Genomic DNA, 27934 nt, shown 5'->3' with positions numbered 1-27934 from the left:
AGGAATGCAATTGCAGAAGTCTCTTATGATTTATTCTCGATATAGATACCACTCCCTTATAATGCATCCCTTGATAATGAAACAGAAACGGTACACTATACCACTTATTTACGACCATAAACTCTACCAGGTAATCATTTAAATAGGTTTCAAAGTCGCAATTCAAATTACTCACCATTTTTTTAATATCTTTGTTTTTCTATGCTCTCTGGCACTATGGACCGTAAAAAGCACCATTAGTCTTGACAAATATTGTCACCTACATTACAAATTGTCAAATATGATCGCACAATGATTAAACGGCATTGACAGATGCACTATTTTGTAATAAAGAAAACAGAGTTATTTTTTTTGTCTTTATTTGTTTAAATATTTTATACAGATTTCAATTACAATAGTTCTTAATTTTAGTTCTCTTCCAAGTTGTGGTACCTTCTTATTAGAAAGGTTGCACAAAGGAATAAATCAGTTTGCTGTCACCTTTCACAGAAGTTATACAACTGTGATGTTTGCCTCAAATTTCAGTAACAAAAAATTCATACAAACATGCACTCTTTTTTTCTGTGCACACTCATATCTTAACGAAGATATCGTACATCCTTACAATAATTTCAAATGTCTTAATCACTGACAATTCTAATTGCATAACTACGGTGAGGTTAGTTGTGGACGCTAGGGTTTTTGTCCGGAGCCAGCTGGCTATAAATGTGTTGGTTACCGCGAGGGACACGCACTCGTCTCCAGCACTTTTAGGTCTACAATCCTACTGTTACAGTGCTTAAAAGTTACAGTACTTACCAAGATCACATTCGTTGCTCAAAATGTCCTCCATTTACTGCAACACACATTTGACATCTTTTTATGAAATTTGCAGTCATTCTAGCAAGTTCTTCAGCACTTATAGAATTTATTTGCATCTCTTATATTCTGTTTCAGCACTGATAGAAGTTATTTGCATCTCTCATATCCTGTTTCAGCACTGATAGAAGTTATTTGCATCTCTTATATTCTGTTTCAGCACTGATAGAAGTTATTTGCATCTCTTATATTCTGTTTCAGCACTGATAGAAGTTATTTGCATCTCTCAAATCCTGTTTCAGCACTGATAGAAGTTATTTGCATCTCTTATATTCTGTTTCAGCACTGATAGAAGTTATTTGCATCTCTTATATTCTGTTTCAGCACTGACAGAAGTTATTTCCATCTCTTATATTCTGTTTCAGCACTGACAGAAGTTATTTCCATCTCTCATATCCTGTTTCAGCACTGATAGAAGTTATTTGCATCTCTTATATTGTTTCAGCACTGATAGAAGTTATTTGCATCTCTTATATTCTGTTTCAGCACTGATAGAAGTTATTTACATCTCTTATATTCTGTTTCAGCACTGATAGAAGTTATTTGCATCTCTTATATTCTGTTTCAGCACTGACAGAAGTTATTTGCATCTCTTATATTGTTTCAGCACTGATAGAAGTTATTTGCATCTCTTATATTCTGTTTCAGCACTGACAGAAGTTATTTGCATCTCTTATATTCTGTTTCAGCACTGATAGAAGTTATTTCCATCTCTTATTTTCTGTTTCAGCACTGATAGAAGTTATTTGCATCTCTTATATTCTGTTTCAGCACTGATAGAAGTTATTTGCATCTCGTATATTCCTTTAAGTTCGTGTTTATGAAGTGTGGGTTTCTTGCATAAACTTGATTTCTAAGCCTACGACATAAATAAAAATTGGAGGCTGTTAAAACTTTTATTTATTCCAGTTTCCTGGCTAAGCATCAGAGTTCCAATCTTTCTCCAATCTCGTCTAATTTCTCTTCCGACAGAACATGACGTTCTCTTTTCGGTTTTTTATCATTTACCGAACCTGTCCACATGAACTTCTTATAAAGTCTTCTTACTGTACTGGCAACTGGAACAGGTCTCTCTGGAAACTTTTCCCGAAATTTGCATCTTGTCGCTGCACAAGATTTTCGTTTCCGTATGTATTCATTATATAGAGAAATACGTTCGTGTAATGAATAAGTCATTACAACAGTAGCCTACATGGAGGACATTAAACTTACTTAAACTTCTAAGATTACAACTTTCACTGCTAACTTCTCAAACACAACTAAAGCAAAACTGCAGTGTCAATCATTGCTTGTGCACGCCGAGAATGCAAAAGCACTACTTCCGGTGGTCATGCCATATCTTGGCGGGGAACCACTCCTGCAAAACTCGAGCGTCTCCAACTAACCTCACTGTATTTATAACATACCAAGTAAAAAAAAAAGTTAATTACAGAAATGTATAGCTGAAGTGTTACATTGCACACAAAAATTGTTACATTTTCAATTGAAATTAAATTTTTAAATGAGATGACAATTGTACAGGAAAGCTTTTAATCAGAATGGAAATGTAGCTTAGAAAACGGCATACATTCATTTGCAGAAAAACATTTGGTTCTAATAAGTGTGAAACAAATTTTTAACAACAAATGAATGTTACGACTTAGGAAGAACAGCGTAGTTCAACTTTAATTACATTGTGTCACTACATTTTGTGTGAAAACACTATTTTGCATATCGACGATGTTCAGGTAAAAGGGCTTATCCCACAACAGAAACATTTTTCTGAAATAGCTATAATTAAATTTTAGCACATTATTATTAGTTACTTTATATGAAATAATGTAAACTTCTTCTTCTTCTTCCCTTCAAGTATTAGGCCAAATGGCCTGTTACGATCTCACAGTTGAATTTTCAATCCAGCGCTTCTTTGGACAACCGAGAGCTCTCTTCCCGTTTGGACAATAGTGGAGCATGACTTTTGGGATTCTATCTCTATGCGTGTGATGCAGATGATTTATCCAGTTGTTCTGATAATGTTTTACGTGATTAATTACAGGTTCTAGTTGTAATTCTTCCATTACATCTTCATTGCATTTGTGATCCCATTTCGTATATCCCGCTGTATATCTCATAAATTTAATTTCATTAGCCGTTATTCTGCTTTCGTCTTTCTTCCTCAATGTCCATGCCTCACTGCCGTAACAAAGTACAGGTCTCGCCAAGGTCTTGTACAGGCGAAAATAATATAAACATAATTGTCCAAAAACATATCTTCACGTTTTGTAATTAAATTTTTAATAATTGCACTAATTACAGCAACAAAAAATCACATTTCAAAATTGAGGGTTAAACCTTTTTACCTAAACACCATCAATAGAACTCACATTTATATGCACTAAAAGTTAAGAATAGTTGAGTGAATGTGGTGTCAATTAAGGGTTTCTGAGTCTGGTTCAGAACACACTGAAATGTAATAGAAAATTTAGTCACAAACCTTGTGAATGCTTTAAACCACATGCTGATTGTAAGTGGCGGTTAGGAGGATTAAAGTCCATTAACAGTACCAACAAGAATAGCATCTAAAAGTAGGGGCATTCTTTTATACAGACTAACAATATTAACTTTTAATGCATATAAATCCGGGCTCTAATTATCACAAGTAATATTTTACTTATATACAGTCCATTTATTTGTAAAATTTTTCAGTAAAAACGTTTGCAGATTTTAAGTTTTTCTATGAAACTACATAAGACTTTCAAATGTCCCATGAAAAGTCATAATGAAAAACTATAATTTGAAGATATAAAAGATTAGCCTATTTGCTTTGCAAATTTATTCTTCAAAAGTTTAAACAAAAATACGTGAAACAATTGCTAATGATAAAAGGAGAAAAGAATTAGCCTAGTTCACATTTTATATTTACCTTGTTGAATTTTTCAGCAAGTCTCTAAATATTTATCACTGGCATTTCAAATTCTTTTCATCGTAATTGCAATATTGTTTCTTGCAAGATTCACTAGTTTCTGCACATGTTCTGTACTGGTCTGTCCACTTTAAATTACACTGTTACAACATCTAACATTTTACGTTATTATAATCACAGATTAGGTACACTACAAAGTTGCATAGTGACCTGCAATAATGTCTTTCTCAAGTATATTTTCTGCTTTGATAATTAAACAAACAATACACAGATTAAGTGCTGAGCAATTACATCAAGAAAGATGCTAAACTCTAGAATACAGACAGGCAAACTGTTCCAGCATTAGTGAACGTGACACCTGGAGCCTTGAACCAAAAGAGAGGAGAAACAAGTGAAGATCAGCAAAGACTGCTATGTTATGTATTCCGAATAATTTTCTATGGACCAAAGATTGTGCTAACTCAGGAAATGTTGATGCAAAATATCAAGTTGAAATGGGTAATGTGTTTTATCAACAAATAAAGAAGAGTACTTTCCCTGGACCAAAAATCTGTAAGTTCCCTTGCACCCAAAAAAAAAAAAAAAAAAAAAAAAAAAAGCAAATAGAAAGTAAGTAATGATTACTTTACAAACTTCTCTATACAGTTGGCCTTGATTTCTCGCAATGTTATGACACGGTTTTTATTACTTACCTGTATTCTAGTTGTTTCAAGAAAAAATCTTTGTAGCAAATGGTGTAACCCAAATTTCAAATTACAGATCCTTGTTTATTTAGAGAAACTGAATCACACTTTTTAACAACTGCATTAAGAAGAAATGAAATTCTACATAAACAAGGGTTGACCAATTTCACATTTTGTGACTGAATGTAGGCACATTGGTCTGTCAGTCTTTCTATTAATGTAAATATCTCACAAGGATGCAGAGATCAATGCACACTATGGCTATATTATCAGCAATCAGCACACAAATTTGGCAGACATGTTCAATAAATACATACAGCAGTCACTGGTATAAGAAGAAAATAAATGCAAATCGCCACCAATCTCATATAAAATCTTAAAATTCTCGTACTCAAAAGCATCCTCAACTGATGTGCAAAGAAAAAGTTCAGTTGGTATAAACAGTTTCCAATAGTACCTATAGAAACTAGCACAGATAGAACTCTTGAAAATGCACTTTAAAAAAACGAATTAATTTTCCTCCATTTAAAAATAGCGTATCTGATGTCACATTGTACAAAATGGTATTGTCAGTTAAGTGACTTGTCAATGACAGCTTGGGTTTTACTACAGAGGTACACTTGACTTCCCACTGAAAACATACTTTAATGTTGAAGTGAAACATACTGACTCAATGTAAAATTATTAATTGAACTATTTATCCGACTAGGTGGCAAGTTTTATTAATATATAACTGCCACGCAATCTGAAATTACTATTGTATCTTGAAATATCTTCACCATGACTCCTTACTCTTCTCTGCAGTTTAACATAAAACAAAATATTGGACAGTTAAGCCTATAAAATTCAGAACTGAAAAATATTAAATGAATGAATAAATAAATAAGTTAAGACATAAATAATTCTACATTCGTCATTAACATTTCTGGAGACAGAGAGGTAAAATTCTCATATTACAACTCTCAGTAGTACTATTATTATCTGACCAATTATAAAATAAAAAGCGGTCATAAATTAATTGTAGCAAAATAATCCATTATAAAATTGTGTACGTTGAAACAAATTGTAGGTTGCATACCTCAACATATTGCCCACATATTCAATGCTAGTATATCTTCGTGTGTGTATCCATTTAAGACTCAATGTATTTAAAGATATTTTCTATCAGATAAAATAAGAACAAAATTCAATTATATCAAACGTTAAATTTTCATTCCAAAATTTCACTAGAGTTAAATTAAGCCTAAATGTCTTTGAAAATACTTTGTCCTATACTTAAAATACTATAGTCATAGGTACTCAACTTCTTGCATCTGTTCCTGAGATACCGGTACATTTAATTTTATTTTACCGAGAATCAGTGCTCAAGTGGTCTATGCAGCTTCAAGACAAGCATGACGTATCATTTAATATAGATGCCAACAACTGTTTGTCTTTCAGAACTGCACACACTTCTTCTTCATCCCACTCCAGGCACACCTGTGTAAAGAAACAAATCTAATGAGAAATATTAAAGACAATGAATCAATGGCACGTATATATAAACACTTTTTAGACAATCATTAAAAAGGACAATGTATAAATTTAAGTTCGTGTTGTGAAGTTGAAAATGTGTCATAATCTAGTATTTTTCGATAATTTTCTTAAACTGATTAAACTTGTTTTAATAGAAAGATCGCTATTTGTTGAAACAATCTTTCAGTCATCATCATCATCATCATCATCATCGTCCTAGCAGGTATTAGGCCTAGTGGCCTGTTACTGTTTCCGTCCATCTTTTCAGGGAGTGTCCCAAAGATCGTCTTCCATGTGGTATATAGCGGAGAATTTGTCTTGGGAGTCTGGAACAACGGTCCATTCTATTGACATGGTTAAGCCATATTTGTCTATAGTGGTTGAGATGTTCATAAATAGGTGTAATTTTCAATTCTTGTCTAATTAGTTCATTCCTTTTGTGATCAAGCAAGCTGTAGCCGGCAGTCCTCCTTAGAAATCTCATTTCCGCAGTTGTTAGGCGTTGAACATCTGAGTTTCGGACAGTCCAGGCCTCACTACCATACATGAGAACAGGTCTTGCTAGAACTTTATATGCTTTTAACCTGGTATGTTTTTGGGTTTTCGTGGTTGTGAAAACCTGGTTGATGGTTCTTAAGGCACCATTAAAATGTTGAATATTTTCAGATATATCAGTAACAGGTAAATATGTCAAATTATAACCTAAATATTTAAATGAGTTTACCCGTTCTAACGTATGGGTTCCAATGCAAATTTTACTCCTAACTGGCTGTTTACCTTGGAACACCATAATTTTTGTTTTGTTTAGGGAAATTTTCATATTGAAATTTTGTGCTATTATATTCAGGTGATGTATTGAGTATTGCAGCTCGCCTTCATTTGTAGCAAAAAGAACCTGATCGTCTGCATATTATAATAATGTATCTAGAGTACAATTTCGGAAGAGCGGGATGTTTCCATGAATTGTTAGTCGCCAATGTCTGATGATGGAGTTGATGTATATATTGAATAAAAGTGGTGAGAGGTGGCATCCTTGACGAACTCCACAGATTATTGGTCTCCATTCGGTATGTTCTGATCCAATAGTAATTTTGATAATATTGTGGTTATATAATTCGTAAATTGTTCTTATAACTGCGTTTGGAACTGAATCATCTGCCAAAATTTGAAAGAGCTTATTTCTATCAACATGGTCAAAAGCTTTTTCGTAATCAATAAAAGCAAAGTGAGTTTCTTTATTAAATTCCCTATGTTTTTCGATCAAAATTTTCAAAGTAAAATATCTATCTGCGCAAGATCTGCCTTTTCGAAAACCGTTTTGTTCTTCACCAATGAGAGATTTGTAGTGAGCTTCCAACTTAAGAGCTATTATTCTTGAGAAAATTTTGTATCCACTATTTAGGAGACTGATTCCTCTGTAGTTTGTGCAATATCTTTCAGTTATGACAGAAGGAATTGTAATGAAATGATTGTTCTAACAAAAGTCGAAGTAATAAAATATTTTGTGCCGTGATTCTTTTGTTTTCAACACATTTTATTATTAATATAAAAAACTGAGCCAGAAAATAAACGTAATATTAGATGTTGAAGGAACAGTAGTCTATTTTCAGTAAAACAATTTCTCTATTTTCAAGTAATACATACATACATACATACCAAGTCTGACCCACACTTACAAGAGTTTATTCCTGCAGTAATTTTTAGTAGGAAAAGTTTATAGGAATGATTCCAATAACAAAAAGTTACACGCTATGCCTATACAAAACTATAAGCAATATACATATCACTCAATTTTTAAAATGTCATGCAATGAAATTATTGAAGTTAAAAAAAAGTTATTATCTACATCAAATATACACATAGTACATAGTACAAACAATAGTAAAATTTGAAGAAATTAGTGATTTTAGTTTAGTTTATTTTTCTCAATAATTAATTTATCTCCTATAAACCACTGAAGTTCATGCAGTGACTTGAGAATCAATCATTCTTGCTAGAAAAACACAGGACAAAGACCAAATGCATGTGAGGTGCTACACTTTACATACAATACTAAGTTTCCAGCCAACATCTTCAAAATAAAAACAGATACACATAGTACATAAAAATCTGCAACCAACATTAAATGAAGTAAAGATAAAACAGTTAAAAGAATATACTGCCAACTTTAAACTTTCCCGTATGTAATAATGAAATGATCACAACTAAATAAAACATGAAAATGAAATATCTTTGCATTATAATGTATGGGATTTTAGATGGGGGATTAAAATATGTATGCAAAACTGAAAAGTACTCTAAACTTAAATCCCCTATATTGAGGTAATACTGTATAATAACTTATTATTAATAAGCATCATTATCTAATGCAAAAAGTGACTCACTCTTGATAATCTGGATTCTTTACGTCTTTGAATCCTCAAGATACCCTTTGTTTCAACAAGCTGACATAAGCTAACAAATTCTGCTTGATCTATGGCGAGGAAATTCTTCTTCCTGCATACTCGACAGTAAACTTCATGAAGCTGAAAGCATAAAATTGCGTGTATTAAAATATATCAAATTAGTGGAAGACTACAATATTTTTTTTTCAATAGCTCACATTTGGAAACTTTAAAGACATGTGATCTCGTACATCCTAATGAAATTACTTTAATTTGAAACATAAAATTATGAATAATTTCGAAGAAAAAATTGTTCTGAGGCCGTGCATCGAACATGGGACCTTTGGTTAAACTTACCAACGATCTACCAACTGAGCTACCCGGGAACTCTACCCGACACCGATCCAATTTTTCCCTCTATATCCACAGACCTCAAAGTGGGCTGACAACCGTCAAGCAACCAACACTGAGTGCACACTAACTCTGTGCGACTTAAATTGTGGTTTTCTGTTAATGAACAGTGACGTGTATTATGCAACTCAAGCTTTCAAGTATAACTCTCTGTAAATTTGATTTGAATAATTTCGAAGGAAAAATTGTTCCGAGGGCCGGGCATCGAACCTGGGACCTTTGGTTAAACGTACCAACGCTCTACCAACTGAGCTACCTTGGAACTCTACCCGACACCAATCCAACTTTTCCCTCAATATCCACAGACCTCAAAGTGGGCTGACAACTGTCAAGCAACCAACATTGAGTGCACACTAACTCTGTGTGACTTAAATTGTGGTTTACTGTTAATGAACAGTGACGTGTATTATGCAAATCAAGCTTTCGAGTATAAATCCCTGTAAAGTTGATTTGAATAATTCATAACAATTTAAGTCACAAAGAGTTAGTGTGCACTCAATGTTGGTTGCTTGACGGTTGTCAGCCCACTTTGAGGTCTGTGGAAAAAGAGGGAAAAATTGGATTGGTGTCGGGTAGAGTTCCCGGATAGCTCAGTTGGTAGAGCGCTGGTACGTTTAACCAAAGGTCCCGGTTCGATGCCCGGCCCCGGAACAATTTTTCCTTCGAAATTATTCAAATCAACTTTACAGCTTGATTTGCACATAAAATTATGTTTAAAAATATATATAATAATTGAGGCATTCCCAGGAATAGCAACTTAACATACGTTAAATCAATTTTCCGTTTTCAGCATATACTGAATTCCTAATAACACATCTCTCTCTTGACAAAATATTACTTCCCTTCAACAAAAAAAGCACCCTCTAGAAACATTTGTCCAATACTGTTATAAGAGATCTAAAATGTCTGATACTATCTCAAATTCGAGATTTTGCAGTTAAGTTCTTGTTCCAGAGAATGCCTTAAGTGTAACAGAAGCATTCATTAAGCTGGTTTCCAATAGCTAACATTTAAAACATATTGTGTGATGCCTTTCAGTTAAACTTATTTAAGTTTACGGACTGTTTTCTTTGATAGTTTGAAACACAAAAAATTGGTTTACAACTTAAGTTTTCTTAAACTGGGTGATTCCTACAAATATCCTTTCAAGGGACCTAAATTTCATAATAATTTTATGTACCCAGGTACACATAATACTACATTTATAAGACTTAATTATGTATCTAAAATTCATTATACACACGAAATCCATTAAATCTAGTCCATGAAATCTAAACCATATGAACCACTGAAGCATTTAAATTTAACATTATTATTATTATTATTATTATTATTATTATTATTATTATTATTATTAATATTTTATCACTCGTTACGAACGACCTCCCAACTTTCGTATCACAACTTTAAACGATTAGTTAACCGCTCATTTAAGAATGAGTTTCTCTCAGATCTTCAAACAAAGAGTGATGGCAAGAAATGAGCTGGTCTTATTGACAAGTCAGAGATACTTCCTGATCATCCGCGTAAAGAGACTGTAGCTGCCATAAGGATTCCCAGAGGATACAACTGCCTGGCGGAGTATTTATATAAACTGGGTATTTACCATCACCTCAGTGTGTCGTTTGTAATGAGGAAAATTCTATTATGAATTGGAAACATTTAAATGTTTGTAAAAAATGTATAAATTTTAAATTCTCTAGGACAGCGTTTCTCAAACTTTTCTGAAGTGGGGACCACTTTTTAAAGTCAGAACAGTTCCACGGACCACCTTACTCTTGTTCCCTTCAAAAGCAAATTTATCATTTATGTAGCATATTTTAATATCAATATACTTACATTTTAATCTAGAAATAATTAATTAAAATTAATTCAATTCAATTAATTTTATCTTAGTATTAACTAATTAAGTTAATGTTAATACAAGGAAATTTCTTATATCGTCATCTGCAAAAAGATAAATAAAAAAAAATGAATGCAGAAACATGCCCGATTTTCAACAAGTAAAGATGCAATTTTGCATGTTCTATTATTGGTGTAAGACGTACAGTACGTGACCATTTCAATGTGCAAACTATTAAGAAAGTCATAAATACATGAAAAGGTTCGGTACTTTGGTCCTGTTATGAATTCGAGTGGTCCCTAACTGGGTTACAGGCACAACGTCAGATGTGCAGGGAAAAGATAGCGAGAACCACCACGTTCATAGTACTTTAAATCTCTCTTTTGTTGCTGAGAGTAGAGTAGGAAGTCAATAGACGGGTAGAGTAAATAAATTTCATAAAATGTCAGTACTGGGAGAAAAATTGAAAGGCGATTGCCATGTGTCATTTACAAACTCTGAGATTTTCAGCTATATAGTCTGATACGCAATTCGTTTGAATTTTGATTTTTCTTCTGTCTTTTTTGAAGGACCACAAGGGCAGACCTCGAGGACTACAGGTGGTCCGCGGACCATAGTTTGAGAAATGCTGCTCTAGGAACTCTGTACTGGTATGCCAGAAACCAAATGATGTTGAATCAAACTGGTTGAGCATTAAATACATACATACATTACTTTATACTCAAAATAGTTCATAGTAATCTATACGTTACACAATATTTCAAGGACAACTGTATAAAATTACTCATTTATTCTATTCACCTCTGTAAATTAACCACAAATAATAAAAGAATATTTACAAGAAACTAGCATTATATATTATATACCTTTCCAATGGTGATGTCTTTGTTACGTCCTTTCTTCAGCATAAGCAGCAACACAGAAACCAACACCTTCTGCTGCAATGGAAAACTGTCATCACAGTCAGTCACAAGAGACTGTGACGTACCATACACATTGCCCAGCACTGTCATGACCTCCTTCAGACCTATTGTCTCCAACTGAGAATTTTTTCTAGGAGACTTCCTGGGACTTGTACTTCCTGCTGAAAATGAATAAGAATATGTTCTCATTAAAACTATGAAGCATAAAAGAATATTAATCAAGTTTCAAGTACCGAGCTGTCATTTTATCTGACCATAGCTGCAGGCACAAACCGTTTGCCTGCCAAACTCCAGTCCCTGCATGATCAGCAGTTGATACACCAATGCGACACACATTCTTAGGTATCGAGTTAAATAGGATGAACAGACAAGGCTAACTTAGTAGGCCTGCCATTATTTTGCAAATTAAAATTGTGAAAGTTCTTTCATTCCTTACCTTTCCATAGAAGCTCTTGAAATTATTCTCCTTGTGCTTCGAGACATGTCGTAGTGATAAGTACGATGTGAAAGGTCAGCTACAAACAAGGCAAGGCAATCGGGAAGCGTGATGTGTTGTTTAGTTCTCTTGGGTTGTGAGTGCGTGAGTTATGGTGCAGAAATTTAGTACAGAACAAAAGCTTCTCATTTTTTGTAACTTTACAAAAAACAAATCACCTGCTCATGCTGTAGAGCATTTCGGAAATGCTTTCCTGGATTTGATCTAACAGATGTACAGTTCATAAAACAGTCAACAAATTCAAAACAACAGGAATGGTACTGGATAAGAAAAAAAAAGTTGAAGACATCACATTTTAACAATTAACTACAAAATACGAGAAGAAATAGCCAACATTTTGCCAGCAGAGTTGCAACATATGGACGAAAATTTCTTACGATGCTATATCTGCTCAAAGCACAAAAAGAGCAATTTCAGCAGCTTCTTTGAAAAGATAAAGAATGTTAAACATGTTCACGATTTTAATTTTCAAAATAATGGTACTAAGCCTTGTCTGTTCAACCAATTTATTTTGATGCATAAGAACGCGTGTATGTCATGTCGGTCCGCAGACCACAGGGGGACTGGAGTGTCGGCATGTAAGTGATGTGTGCCTATCGCCATGGCACTGCTGGAAACGAATTTGGGTAAAACAATGGCTCTGTATACTATTTTATTCTGATTAAAAAAAGAAAAACAGACAAGCTGGATCATCTACTAAGTAATATGATAATGTGCAATGAGTACTGTCTGTTAATGCAGTTCAACAATGCAATATGTACAAAAATATCCATTGTTCACACTCTGCATTCACTGTGCATTTGAGAATTCTCTGGTGGACGGGCAAAAGGCATAAGTCATAGATACAGCCCATAAGATTAATGCTTTTTTTCTTAATCTGGAATCCTCTATATATATCTATATAGCAAAACTAACTTCCTACTCAAGTCTTTCTTGTAAAAATTATATTTAACAGCAAGAAAAAAGTGAAAGCATTAATCTCTCCATCAAAAATAATATTACTTACTGATAAAATAATACGTACATTCAACTGCACAAATCACTGATAATAAAAGTAGCCAGGAATTAAAAAAAAAAGCATCTGGAAAACAGAGTAATCATGAACATTTGAGAGAATAGCTGACAATGGGAACAAACAATAATTCCCAAACACTGAGACAATATGTAATACAGCTAAAACATTTAAGGGGACACGCTACTGAGATTTCTAATCTCCACAATTTTGATTGTAAGTTTTTGAAATTTTAAAATCGAATAGATGTTGATGAGTTACATGTGCACAATTATTTTCAAAATTTTATGTTGAAAAATGTACTCGGAAAAAAATAAAATATACAAAAAGTGTTTATAATTTTAGTAAACAAATATCTGGGTCTAAAATAAAGATAATTTGTTTCTTGAACTTTTAAAATGATGCCAAGACTACCTACAATGAAATGGTGCATGGGTTTGTTCCTAGTCAATACAGTTCATTAGTAAAAAAAAATAACTTTTAACATTGACCAAAATTGACGAAAACTCAATAGCGTGTCCCCTTAAACGTATTTTTTTTTCATTAATGAAATATCTATTTACCGAAGTCCAGATTTGATTGAAGAGGCATTGTTTGGCTGGACATTTGGGTCTCAGCTAATTCTATAACTCTCCGGCCAATGTCTAGTGCTCTTCTCACATCTCCACATGTCGATGCCACCTTGCCGGCTAATAACTGCAGAGCAGCTGGTGGAAACATTGTAGAAACACCACACTATAAAATATAAAATATGTCATGTATTCCAAGAATTTGTAATTTTAACGAGTATCGTACATCTTAATAAACATTCCATTCAGTGTTGAATTCAGAAACTTTTTCCCAGGTGGGAGAGAGGAACATTTATACTATACTGGGAGGAGGTGGAATCGTCTGTAAAAGAAGCAATAATTAAGATCTTACCTAATAAAAGAGGCAATTTAAAAGGAACACAGAAAAATGGGGTCAATTGAAGAAATACAGCTTTCATTCGTTTATATTCTTTTTAAATACTATTATAGGCACTTATATATGTATATATATATATATATATATATATATATATATATAAATTTGTCACATAAAACCGGTGTAAATGCCCCTTTCACATAAACAGACTAATTTAATACTAGTAATAATTACTCACCTATTAAATTAGACGCATTCTTATTGAATTTGGTATTCCCAAGAAACTAGTTCGATTAATTAAAATGTGTCTTAGTGAAACTTACAGCAGAGTCCGTATAGGCCAGTTTCTATCTGATGCTTTTCTAATTCACTGCGGGCTAAAGCAGGGAGATGCACTATCACCTTTACTTTTTAACTTCGCTCTAGAATATGCCATTAGGAAAGTCCAGGATAACACAAAGGGTTTGGAATTGAACGGGTTACATCAGCTTCTTGTCTATGCGGATGACGTGAATATGTTAGGAGAAAATCCACAAACGATTAGGGAAAATGCGGAAATTCTACTTGGAGCAAGTAATAACATAGGATTGGAAGTAAATCCCGAAAAGACTAAGTATATGATTATGTCTCGTGATCAGAATTTTGTACGAAATGGAACTATAGAAGTTGGAGATTTATACTTCGAAGAGGTGGAAAAATTCAAATATCTTGGAGCAACAGTAACAAATATAAATGACACTCGAGAGGAAATTAAACGCAGAATAAATATGGGAAATGCCTATTATTATTCGGTTGAGAAGCTTTTGTCATCTAGTCTGCTGTCAAAAAATCTGAAAGTTAGAATTTATAAAACAGTTATATTACCGGTTGTTCTGTATGGTTGTGAAACTTGGACACTCACTTTGAGAGAGGAACAAAGATTGAGGGTTTTTGAGGATAAGGTTCTTAAGAAAATATTTGGGGCTAAAAGTAATGAAGTTACAGGAGAATAGAGAAAGTTACACAACGCAGAGCTGCACGCATTGTATCCTTCACCCGACATAATTAGGAACATTAAATCCAGACGTTTGAGATGGGCAGGGCATGTAGCACGTATGGGCGAATCCAGAAATGCATATAGAATGTTAGTTGGGAGGCCAGAGGGGAAAAGACCTTTGGGGAGGCCGAGACGTAGATGGGAAGATAATATTAAAATGGATTTGAGGGAGGTGGGATATGATGATAGAGACTGGATTAATCTTGCTCAGGATAGGGACCAATGGCGGGCTTATGTGAGGGCAGCACTGAACCTCCGGGTTCCTTAAAAGCCAGTAAGTATTAAATTAGACGAGTGCGTCTTCAGTACTTTTTCGGAAGTTTTTAAAGGACAATGATATCTATACCCCTCTCCCCTCTCCCATGTTTTGAAGAGCTTCGGGGTCATATTTAAATGCATCTCACCCTGTTTACAAAATGCACCACTCTGAGTATGAGTTAAATACAACCTATCATATTGAATTTAGTTCCTCATCATTTTTAAATTTGATTTTGCATCCAACCATTTTATTCATTGGCTAACCACTAATAGCACTAGATGAAGATAACACAGATGAAATACCAGTTCACAGATTTCATCTTCATTTAAAGTCAATTGAGAATTTTTATTAAATGCAACGTATGCACTTTCCATCGATTCGTCTTTTTCTTTTCTTTTTTTTTTCTCCAAGAAAAATAAACAATGTCTGTTGTTTTGTAATCATATACCGAAATATTTATGTTTATACGAGGTGTGTTAAAAAAAATATCGAATCTTTGGTCGACAAAAATACATCACGCACAATATATTTACTCTAATCTCCTTCAAAATAGTCTCCTTGGTAAAGCACACACTTCTCACAGTGGTCCCATCATTGCTGGCAGCACTTCTGGAACATATCTTTAGGAATTATGTTTAGCTGGACAGTCGCGTTTCGCATAATGTCTTCTCTTCATTGAAATCAGGTCCCTTTCAGCAGCATTTTCAACTTTGGGAACAAACAAAAATCACACAGAGCAATGTCGGGTGAGTAAGGAGCCTGACAAACCACAGGAAAGCTGTGTTTGGTCAAGAAAGTATGAATCAGATGCGAAGAATGGGCAGGTACATTGTGATATAGCTGCCAAGATGCCCTTGTCCACAGTTCTGGTCTAAATTGAATGTATCAAACCAATGCTTACCCCCACCTCGTTTTTCAAGTTCTTAGACTGTGATACGATGATCCTGCATGACCAAGTCTATATGTGGTCAATGACATTGTCATTTTGGCATGTTGAGTGCCTACCGGGATGCAATTTGCTGTCCACTGATGTTCGGCCATCTTTAAAATGGTTGTACCACATTTTTATCCATGAGATGCTCGTGGCATCGTTCCCAAAAGCCTGTTGAATCTTGTGAATGGTTTGCACTTGGTTATCGCCAAGCTTTGATGCAATATTGCTGCTCACGTCGTTTTGTCATTTGACAATCAGACAGGCACTCACTTCTCTTCCTCACTCATAGGCCAACTGTCAGGGACTGACGCACTCAATTCAATTCAATTCAATTCAATTTATTTGGCAGACATACAGTTTTAGGCTTCGTCAGAATACATTGAAAAAACATATAAATACATTTTAAAAAACACTAATAATAGAAACAGTAAAATTTAAGTAATACAATGAAAACATGAAATAATTTGAAACTTTTAAATTGAAGAAAACTAACTAAATTGCAATTAAACTTATTTATTAAAATACAATTTCATACAAATATGTGTTGAAAAACTCAGCAACAGAATAATAATTGTAACTAATCTAAATAACTTTATTTATTAAAAAACAATTTCGTGTGAATTTATGTTAAACTCACTTACAGAGTAGAAAGGATTAATTAAAAGCCAATTATAAAATCTAGCTTCGAAACTATTGGTTGGTAACTTATAATATTGACTGGGAAGCTTATTATATAATTTCATCCCCATGACAGAAAAATTTGTACTAGTTTTATGTAATCTACAGTATGGAATATTAATTTGTTCACTATTTCTAATTTCATGAACATGTATATTGGCTATTAATGAGGAAAAAATTCACGCATTTGCATGAATGTTCCCTAACATCTCCACTGAAGGATACCTCCTGTCTTTCATTTGTTTACATGGGAAAAATTAAGGTTAGACATTTAACACACCTCGTGTATGCTATAATTATTTTACTAAACAAAATTATTATAGGCCTATTTTCTAAACAACACTGACATTGAAAACTATACCATAAAAATACAGCACACCTGACTTCTTAACTCTTAACAATCAAGACTAAAAATCAGCAGTTTAAATTTCAACCAATCACGATCGTTAGTTATATTAGTTATTGAAAAGTCATCCCTCCCCTAGAGGCACCCCTTGAATTAATCACTGATTTTGTTTGAAACACAATTTTGAAGCAAATGGAGAGAGTAAATAATATAGCAAAGAGCGAAACAGAAACCAATAATACCAGAACATATTAATTTATTATAAGACCTAGTTTATTGTTAATACAGTGAAACCTGTTCAATTCGGAACCTGAACAATCCGGAATCCTGTCTATTTCGGAACAATTTATTGGTCCCGGCGAAATTTGTATGTATTACGTGTAATTTTTCCTGAATAAAACGGAAACTGTCCAATGCGGAAACAGAAACTGTCTGCTACTGTTCAAAACGGAAACAATATTTTGGACACACACTATATTTTGTAACTATATTTTGAAACAGCGAGTAATTTCAAGGAATATACGAAATATGTAGGTCACTAAGATAAAAAGTTTTCTTTGCAAAATTGTAGAGGGTACGAGGGTGTGTTGGCCTGTCGGTCATAAATTTTATTACCCTGTTGACTAGGCAGAAGAGTCCCTTCAAAGATTTTCAATGCTTCACACCCGTATACTGTCATAGCTAAACAGAGCGCAAGTGTAGTGATTTCCAGGTAAAAGAAAAAAGTTGCATAAAATGTGGCATTAACATTAAGTGATGAAGTAAAAGTTATCGAGATAAAGGAAAATTAGAAACAAAGTCTATGTGAAATAATATTGAAGTACAGTTGTGGAAAACTCAGGTGTGACACTTTAAAAAATAATGATCATAATGAGTGAGTGGCGTGCGGCCAATATTGGTGACACAAAAGGAACCAGAAAGCAACTCTTTATGTGGAAATAATGAACTGTTGAGAGAGTGGGTTCTTCATGACCTTTCAAAGAACAAGCCAATTTCTGGATCTGTTCCGCAAAGCAAGCTATTGAACTGGGAAAGAAATTAAATAAACCAGAATTCAAGGCTTCTAATAGATGGCTTCCAGTCCAATTAATTAATAATGTGCAGTGATATGCAGTACAGTATTAGAGTATAGTGTTAGATATTAAATAGAATGAGATTAGTAAACTTTAGTAAAGTTTAATGACTAATGAGTGAGTTACGATAATATTTATACAGAAAATGAGATTTTAACAAGATGATTCACCAACATAATAAGCGACAGAAAGCTGATTTAATGTGACGAGTGTTAAACGGAATATTTTGTACTTCTTGCAGTTTGCGGCATGCCATTTTGTTTTTCATGTATATGAATGACAAAATATTCCATTTTAATGTCACACCTGAATAATACGGAAACCTGTCCACAACGGAAAAAAAAATTAGGACCATGTCACTTCCGTCTTGAACAGGTTTCACTGTACAATTTGAAATTGAATGAAAGATGAAACTGATGGCACAAATATTTATGGACCTGAACAATTTCTTAGGTTATGGTACATTAACTTAACCTTACATAATCTCTTACCTCTTTTAACCTCTCGGTAATGATGTCTACAATTTCCATTTTTGTGTATGGTGCAAAGTGAAGTAGAAGAGGCTTAAGATCAAGGCGAGCTTGTAGACGTGGTAATATTCTGTCAGTAAGGTCTAATGCATTAGCAATTCCTATTAACACTATTCTGTAACCAGATCTTGATGGCCATTCAAATATTGTGTACAGAACAGACTGCTTCCGGCTATCAAGTTGGTCAATTTCATCAAGAATCAATAGACTGAAAATTATGAAATAAAGAGATAAACGTAATAAAATAAATTTTAAAGAACTACAAATATAATATTCAGAACCAGCAATAGTATATGCATGCTTTATACTTACATCATTTTACGGTTGGAAGCCAAATACTTCTCAATCATTGTTAAATAATTTTTTTCACTAGTTTTTGAAGTTTTCAGGCAAAGTTCTTGAGCAATTCTTGCAAAAATTGAACCTGATGACTTCATGGAAGTACAATTAACACTGATGATTTTATAGCCATTTTTAAACTGAAAGGAATAAAAACGTAATATTAACATATTTATTTCCTTATTTGCAATGTAGATAACACCGGATGACCAAGCGGGAAAAATGCTTTTTGCAGATTTTCAGTGCAAAAGATGATGATACCATCTAGTGACTTTGTGTCTAAAGTACGAAATGGGAAAATGATCAGAATTGTACAAAAAAGACACTTTAAAAGTTGGCCACTGAAAGAGAAGTTGTGAACCTAACTTTTTTTGTAGACATTCATACACGCATAAAAGGATTTAGAATTAGTCAGGGGTGCCTGAAATGTTTATTGAGATCAAATTTTTTTTAAGACTTCAATTTCTTTTATGGCTACGACTAATACATAATGTTAACAAAAGTGGTTGTAGGAAGAAATTCGAATATGCTTCTTAGATTAACATCATTACAAATTTTGTTGCATATCTCAAGATATTGTCACAACATAGCTTCAGTAGAGAGTGCAGAGCATCTTTGATGGTGTGTTTTTGCATTGCACAGACATTTAATATTGTTTAATATGTTTCAGTGAATGTATCATCTTAGCTCAAATGTTTTTCTCATTGCATGTGTGGGCATGTGTGTTAGCCTACTCCCGAAAATAAAAGGGCTGACTGGCGCCTGAAAATTTTTAGTTTTGTCTAACCATAGTAAAAAATTTATTTTATTGTATATAAGCTGCCTTTAAATAAATACTTCGTTATTATTTTTATTAAATTCAAATGGTATTTTGTACAGATGCAGAAACAAAATTTGGGCCACCTGAATTTTCCAAGTTTCAGTTGGCCCAAATTTTGTTTCTGGATCTGTACATGAGACTATTGCTGTTGTGAACCGACTTATAGACACAAGTACACACATAGATGTCAAAACACAATACCAGGGCGTGCAGGGAGAGACTGCAGCATCAACTATTGACTCGTAACTTGCTCTCTGTACCAAGCTTATATTCAAAGTAACCAAACGCAGGACTCTAGTTATTACACAGTTACAATTTCAGGAATTCCCAAATTATTTATCAATACACTTCTTTCAATTTTGATAGTGATTATGTAGTAATTTTAGTTTACCCTTCTAAGATGTTTTCCTTTGCAAGAAGTTTACATGTACTGGTTGGTCCATTGAAAAAGTCTTAAGCAGGAATCACTGTATATGAAACTACAGAGAGCTATACTGCATTAACTTATTAAAAACATAATAACTATGTGTACTTTCATATCATACCTCAGGAACATCCGTAATTTTGGACAGACATGAAGTTTTTCCAGTGCCTGGAGGACCAGACATATAAAGTGTGCCTGAACTACCATCTGCTAAGTGATTATGCAAAAATGTTTGCAACTTCTTCAGATGTTCCTCACGTCCTGGCATATTTGTTGATGTAGAACTTTGAAAAGCCTGACGTATCTGTTGGTATGCCGATCCTGAGGAATAAGAAATACTTCAAATATATAACTCAAACACTTATACTTTCTTGCAAGTATTAAAAAATTATGAGTAATAATGTGAGTGTTCTTCAATCTAACTTAACCCCTTGTGAATTTTATTTTTTATTGCGATATTTTACAATGCTGTATCAACATCTCAAGTTATTTAGCACCTGAATGAAATGAGTCCGGAGTCCAGCACTGATAGTTACCCAGCATTTGCTCAAATTAGGTTGAGGGAAAACCCCGGAAAAAACCTCAACCAGGTAACTTACTCCAACTGGAAATCAAACCCGGGCCACCTGGTTTTGCAGCCAGACGCGCTAACCATTACTCCACTTCTATTTCTAGATATTTAAAACATGGTATACACAAACAAATCTACATACGGTGGAGGGAAAGGGAAAAACCGTTAAGACACTGCCTCCATTTTCAAGGGAAACTAAAATGAGTAAAGCAATAACTGAATAATTCCGAAAACGAAAGAAAAAATGTTTATGAGGGGCTCTACAGGAATTTGAAGAGACACTAAAAAAAATTGGAAATAAACGAATCCAAAACAAAATATTATGAAATTCTCCAAAAGGTCAATGGAGAGACAGAGAATAACTCAGTTTCAACATAATTTTGATAATTGCACACGACCTTTAAGTAGCTGGGTGCGATGGTAAATACTAATAATGATATATCACTGGAAATAGAGGCACATATAATGGCTGGCAACAGATATTTCTATGCCCTTGAAAAAGTAATTCAATGCCTTATCTAGGTATGCCAAAAAAATTGTTTATAAAACTATATTATGACCAGTGTATACAAGCGAAATCTGGACGTTAACAAAACAAAGAAAATATGCTGGCAATATGGGAAAGAAAGATTCTGAGAAAGATATATGGACCTAGAACAATGTTGTTGTTTTCTAATGCCAGGCATTTGACAATGAAGTCATTTGACCTCTTGCACTCCAATATTTTTTTTGAAAGATATTATCATGACCAGCCACTGAAGCACAGATTTTGAGATGTTCCGAATCTATTTCTTGGTTTGAGTTGCACAATGGACAGTTAGGGGTCTGATATATTCCAATTCTATGCAGGTGTTTGGCCAAACAATCATGGCCTGTTGCCAATCTAAATGCAGCTACAGACGATTTTCGTGGTAAATCGGGAATTAACTGTGGATTTTGATGCAGAGAGTTCCATTTTTTCCCTTGGGATTGTATTATTAAATTTTGTTTGTTGAAGTCTAAGTATGTAGATTTAATAAATCTTTTCACAGAGTAATACGTAGATTTAGTAACAGGTCTGTAAGTAGCAGAACTTTAACTAGAACTATAAATGGACAGTTTGTGAATAGAACTGGAAGTTGATGGAGATGTTTGGAGAACCGAACATAATATCCTCTATTAAAAGAGGAAGGCTTAGATGGTTAAGCCATATTTAGCAGATGCCAGACTCTATGTTACCCAGGCGAGGATTGTATGAAGCAAGAGGAAGAGGAAGATCCAAGATTAGGTGGTTGCAAGATGTGGAGAATGATTTACGGAAGGTTGGAGTTAGGAGGTGGAGGGGACTGGCAAAGGACAGGACAGAATGACTAAAAATATTGGAGGAGTCCGGGCCCTCAATGGACTATAGCACAAGTTATGAATTAATGTTGTCCTAAACAATTCTGAAACTTGTGTGTTCTACTAATAAGCACACTCAGAATCCAAAAATAATTAAAAGGTTAAAATAATTACATACCCCTTGCAAATAAACGTCTTGGGGAAAAATAATTCTCAGATTCATTTTTGGAGGAAGTTGTGTATGAAGGTGATGTATTCAACTGAATCTCTGTTGCCAGCTGTGGTGACGTACAAGGTGAATAACTGCCTCTTTTTACCCCAAAATTACCTTCGTGTACAATCTTGCCACGTTTTGGAGGTGACACACTTATCGCAATGCCTGAAATGAAAGAAATACAACAAAAAATATAACTTGTAACAAATGCAAATCCAGCTGAAAAGAGAACAAACAGAGCCTAAATAATACAAATACACTTACAAGTTATACCATTGCACAATATAGCAGATGTTATTTAGACGAAAAGGAAATGAAAAAATTAGTAACGTAAATAACACATACTGTTCCATTATACATGTTGTGAATGATATTACTGTTCATAGTTAATTTTCATTTTAACTAATATTTAAAATACATAGGCATACATGCATCAAATCATTAACATATTCTCAAATAAGAAGTTGCACTTTGGTTTTCTGGATTCTACAAAACGGACATTCTTTATAATCCTACAAGTAAGACATTTAACATAATTTAAACATGGTATAGTGTAAGTAGATATAATTGATTTTGCATAAATTTACATAAAATAAGTACACATACATTGTAAACATTGTTTTTCCTTGGTTACAGAAATGCAAAAATATAGTTCTCTTATATGATTCCAAAGCTGCAATCCAGGCAGTTAGTACAACTACTTTTCCTACGATGAAAGAGTAATGGAACAGAGAAAAATTCTCTCCGGCGCCGGGATTTGAACCTGGGTTTTCAGTTCTACGTGCTGATGCTTTATCCACTAAGCCACACTGGATACCCACCCCGGCATCGGACAGAATCGTCTCAGATTAAGTTCCAACTCTTGGGTTCCCTCTAGTGGCCGCCCTCTGCACTACGTCATAGATGTCTATGAATGTAGGACTGAAGTCCACACATGTGCTGAGGTGCACTCGTTATGAGTGACTAGTTGGCCGGGATCCGACGGAATAAGCGCCGTCTATGCATATCATATATATTATTTAATGTACCGAAGTACATATGATATTTCCATGCAGATATTCTGCGTTATCATACGATGAAAGAGTAATGGAACGGAGAAAAATTCTCTCTGGCGCCGGGATTTGAACCCGGGTTTTCACCTCTATGTGCTGATGCTTTATCCACTAAGCCACACCGGATACCCACCCTGGCATCGGACAGAATCGTCTCAGATTAAGTTCCAACTCTTGGGTTCCCTCTAGTGGCCGCCCTCTGCACTACGTCATAGATGTCTATGAACGTAGGACAAGTCCACACATGTGCTGAGGTGCACTCGTTATGAGTGACTAGTTGGCAGAGGGCGGCCACTAGAGGAAACCCATGAGTTGGAACTTAATCTGAGACGATTCTGTCCGACGCTGGGGTGGGTATCCTGTGTGGCTTAGTGGATAAAGCATCAGCATGTAGAGCTGAAAATCCGGGTTCAAATCCCGGCACTGGAGAGAATTTTTCTCCGTCCCATTACTCTTTCATCGTATGATGACGCAGAATATCTGCATGGAAATATCATATGTACTTCGGTACATTAGATAATATATAAATAATATACTTTTCCTAAATTAGAAAAAATTAAATTATAGTTCTCTTATCTGATTCCAAAGCTGCAATCCAGGCAAGTTAGTACAACTACTGTTCCCAAATCAGAAAAAATTAAGAAAATGCATTACATGTTAAGGCAGATTCAAAATTTAAATAAGACCTTAGTTCTCCAATACATCCCAGCCCACTGTGAAATATATGGTAATGAGAAAGCTGATATGTTGGCCGAGAAAGGAACTAGAATAAATGTAAAGAAGAACTAAAATTTTTCATATGAATCCATAAAGCGAGTTATCAAAAGGAAAATTAATAGCAATTACCACAATAATTCTCCAAGTGAACATCAAAATTCAAGATGGAACAATTTACAAGATTTAAAATCCATTCCTGATCTACCATACTGGTCATGACTGTCTTACAAAAAGGAAAAAAAAAATGCGCGCGCGCATGCACACATATGATAAGAATGAAGGCTGATCGAATAAGAATCTTTGAGACCAGACAGAAAAAAAAAAAAAGATTTAGAAGATCGAGAAGAGATGAAAGGATAGTGTGAACAATGCTGATACTGGGATTCTTGGGGAGAGGAAATGGAGGAGTCAGGCCATAAATGGATAATTTTCGAAGGAAGTTTTTGAAGAAGGCTGTCGTGCCAATGATTATGGACTCAATGTTGTTAATCTAACTGGACAACTGCAGCATCAGTCTGATCTACTACGTAAAATCCTGACTGCACTTTAGTAGTAGATAGCAGAAGATCCGAACTTCTATAAAAGCCAAATGTTAGCAAAACCTCAAACCCCACCCCTGAGCCCACGTGGAGAATTTTTTAAGTGTTAGACGAGGATCAATTCCTTTTATTTTCCAATTAAACAAACCTATTGTAGAGATATCATGGATTGCCATTGTAAATGATATTAATGAAGGCTAAAATGGAATTTTGGAGATCATTTGGGCCTTCCCAATATCCTCAGGTTCCCTTTACTTGAGAATTGTCAACTGTCACGTAAGTTTAACGTAGGCCTATGTTTTTTTTTTCTCATGATATTTCAAATTCATACACCATTCCAGATTTAGCCTTGAAAGTGTATTGATGATTATAAACATTATTGAAACTCCGATCTTGTTTACACACCACACATGGGACTGAAGCCCGATTTGTGTTGTGTTATTCCATGATCAAATGAAATAACTTTAAAAACATACAAGCTGCACAAATTAAGTATTTATAGATGTGTGTGTATATCGCGTTCCACGCCTACATTTTTACAATTCCACTCAAGAAACTTTTTACACAATTTATCCATTACACATAAACAGTTATGGCAATATCTGGCAGAGGTCTCTTGAAATGTGTACTGCAGTGCTGCCAATATCCAGAAAGATAAATAAGCAACAAATTCACTCTGGACCATAGCGAAAAAAGGAGTGATTTACCCTGGATCACAGCAAAGAAATAAGTAAATTTCCTGGGCCATAGTGAAGAAAAGGAATGTGACTTTTCTATAGCACGTGACACTGAAGCTTTCAATTTGAATTTTTATAACTTCTCCAGTGCAGGAATCTGTGTTAGGTTAGGTTAGGTTAGCTTAGCTTAGTTACGCCTTGCATATAGGAATCTGTAGCAGGTTAGGTTAGTTTTGGTTCTCTTGGCGTTTGTATTATATTTTGAAGTGTTCTACCCCTTTCTTTCACACGTTAAATATACTTCTTTCTTTCACATGTTAAATAATCACTTTTAGGTTACCTACACCGATCAATTTTTTCCAGTTTTTATATATTTTCTAATACGTTTTCAAGTCAACTGACGTCCTATACGAATTCTTTACATTACAAATTACCTTTCCTCTGAAAATTTGACCATTTTTTCCACTTGTTTCGTCAAAAAACCTTCAGTGTCGCATGCTATAGAAAACCCAGGAGTGCTTTCTCACTTTCTCCACATAGTGCAACATCATGGTAATACCATTAAGTCACGTCATTGTGGGTGAAAATGTCGGCGAAAATCACTTATCAGGTATATAAAAAACGAAGGTATCTGGGGCAGGCGGGATGGGTTTATGGTCATCACATCCTGTATCTAGAGTATTTGTGCTACGATTTTGAAGCTGTTTTCAATTATTTAGATACGCTTTTCCTCCAGTGTCCGGTGTGTAAACGAGACCGAATTTTAACATAAAATTTGCTGGAAGTGAGGTCAGAAAACAAACCTAAAGGAACATCCTCGGTACCACTAGCTGCAGTCTGTAAACGTTTCTTGCCTGAAGGAAGCTTCTTCATTTGATGTTTAATTACATGATGAATGTCTGAATCACCATCATTATTACTGCTAAAAGTTTTAGTTTCAATGTTCTCGTTTTCATTACTACAAGTCTTTGTTTCATATGGTTTTCCTTGATGATCAAAAACAGATATTACTGTAGAAGACTTATTTTCCTTTCCGGTATGCAGCTCTGAATAATTTAACCTCTTCTTTCTGACGTTGAACTGAAGTCTTGTTTGAATTTGTGCCATGGCAAGAAGTTCAATACCTAAAAGTAATGATTAGTTACATTATAATTATAACACCCATTAGAAAATCAGGCCTGTGTTAAATGAAATCTTGTCAATTCATAACAAATTAATTGCTCTTCCTAATGGTAAGCACAATCTTTTTTAAAATACACATTTTCTTAAGAGACAAGAATTTGTCTAAATTGTAATTTTGAAATAGTATTTATTTAGATACCGAGACTAAAGACACTTTCAACTGTAGTAGTAATTCAGCGTCGAAAATCAATGTGGCGAGAAATAGCAGGCCAATTTTAAACTCTAGGTCCTACTGTAATCTAACCTAGATACCCTACTAAGTCTAAACTGCTTATATGTCAACATGCAATAAATAAAGCTTCACTGTGCTAAATGCAAGTCATATTACCAACAAATATACTCGACGTATGTGATCAATTTTTGAGCCATTCACTTTGTGCAATAAAAGTAATCCAAACATTTTTTTTCAATCGTCGCATTATATCTATTCTATAAACTTCACTGGAAGTAATATTCTAAGATCTCTCATAATTCCAACATAAGTTATATATAGGGAGGAAACAGCTACAGTTTCATGATCAAACTATATTAAATACAAAATTAAACAACTTTAATCCATACATCAAATAATCAAAGGTCGGTCACGCTATTCAGTTTCATTACCAGATAACTTTCACACGAGAAGAAAACAGCAACTTAATATAAAATCTTACTTATTACACTTATAACACTTTGTACATGCTAATAATTTGCAGGAATGACTTGTACCGTCCAAATTCTAAACACTTGTTTCCATTCAAACTAAATTTACTGACACTACCTAACGTTACTAGTGATTGTGGTGAACACCTAAATTTACGCGCGAAATTAAAGCGCGCATCTTCGGTCCGAATGACCAACATAGCAAACACAAATAATGTAAGAGAGGGAAATTTGTCTATTCAAGTAATATTATCAAAGACGTTTAAGATATAATGATTTTATTGTAATTTCAATAGATTCTAGAAGATAGACCTCTAAACTCTTGATAATTAGAATATTCAGTGTCCTCCAATAAACTAAACCAACTGTTTCACAGATAGCTTGGCTTGGCTTTCACGTGGGATGAACATGGATCCGAGGCAGGTTTGGTCCATTGTGAATGAATGAAATGGAATGCGCACAATGTGCATAGGATTTGTACAGTAGTTTAATCTTTGCAGAAGTTAGTGAGTGAGGTTTTCCTTTCGCGGCAGTTTTCAACGTGGTCTGGTCCATTGTGACCCACATGCGATGATTGTCCAAGTCCTACAGGTGGCCTGAGTAGCATTCGTGAATCCGACGCTGACAGGTTGGCCATACTGCCTCAGC

General features: G+C 34.3%; 1 protein-coding gene across 6 annotated transcripts; it reads right to left on the bottom strand.

The window, feature by feature from the left end:
* Positions 1-342: 342 nt before the first annotated feature.
* Cdc6 (Cell division cycle 6) lies at positions 343-27438 on the bottom strand. 6 transcript variants are annotated; one of them, XM_069842197.1, is made up of 10 exons: positions 27298-27438; positions 26266-26586; positions 22442-22642; positions 20494-20693; positions 19102-19268; positions 18751-18997; positions 13591-13762; positions 11463-11680; positions 8343-8483; positions 343-5922 (listed from the first exon to the last, which is right to left on the bottom strand). In XM_069842197.1, the coding sequence occupies exons 2-10, from the start codon at positions 26567-26569 to the stop codon at positions 5827-5829; spliced, it is 1746 nt and encodes a 581-aa protein (XP_069698298.1). In that variant the 5' UTR covers positions 26570-26586; positions 27298-27438; the 3' UTR covers positions 343-5826. The 6 variants fall into 6 exon arrangements, with proteins under 6 accessions (XP_069698298.1, XP_069698303.1, XP_069698299.1 ...); XM_069842202.1 differs by having other exon boundaries at positions 11463-11677; XM_069842198.1 differs by having other exon boundaries at positions 27353-27438.
* Between the last annotated feature and the right edge of the window lie 496 nt (positions 27439-27934).

Source organism: Periplaneta americana, chromosome 12 (genome assembly GCF_040183065.1).
Source record: "Periplaneta americana isolate PAMFEO1 chromosome 12, P.americana_PAMFEO1_priV1, whole genome shotgun sequence".
Taxonomy (NCBI): domain Eukaryota; kingdom Metazoa; phylum Arthropoda; class Insecta; order Blattodea; family Blattidae; genus Periplaneta; species Periplaneta americana.
The sequence above is the reverse complement of the archived record's forward strand: the minus strand, read 5'-3'. Positions and strand labels throughout refer to the sequence as shown.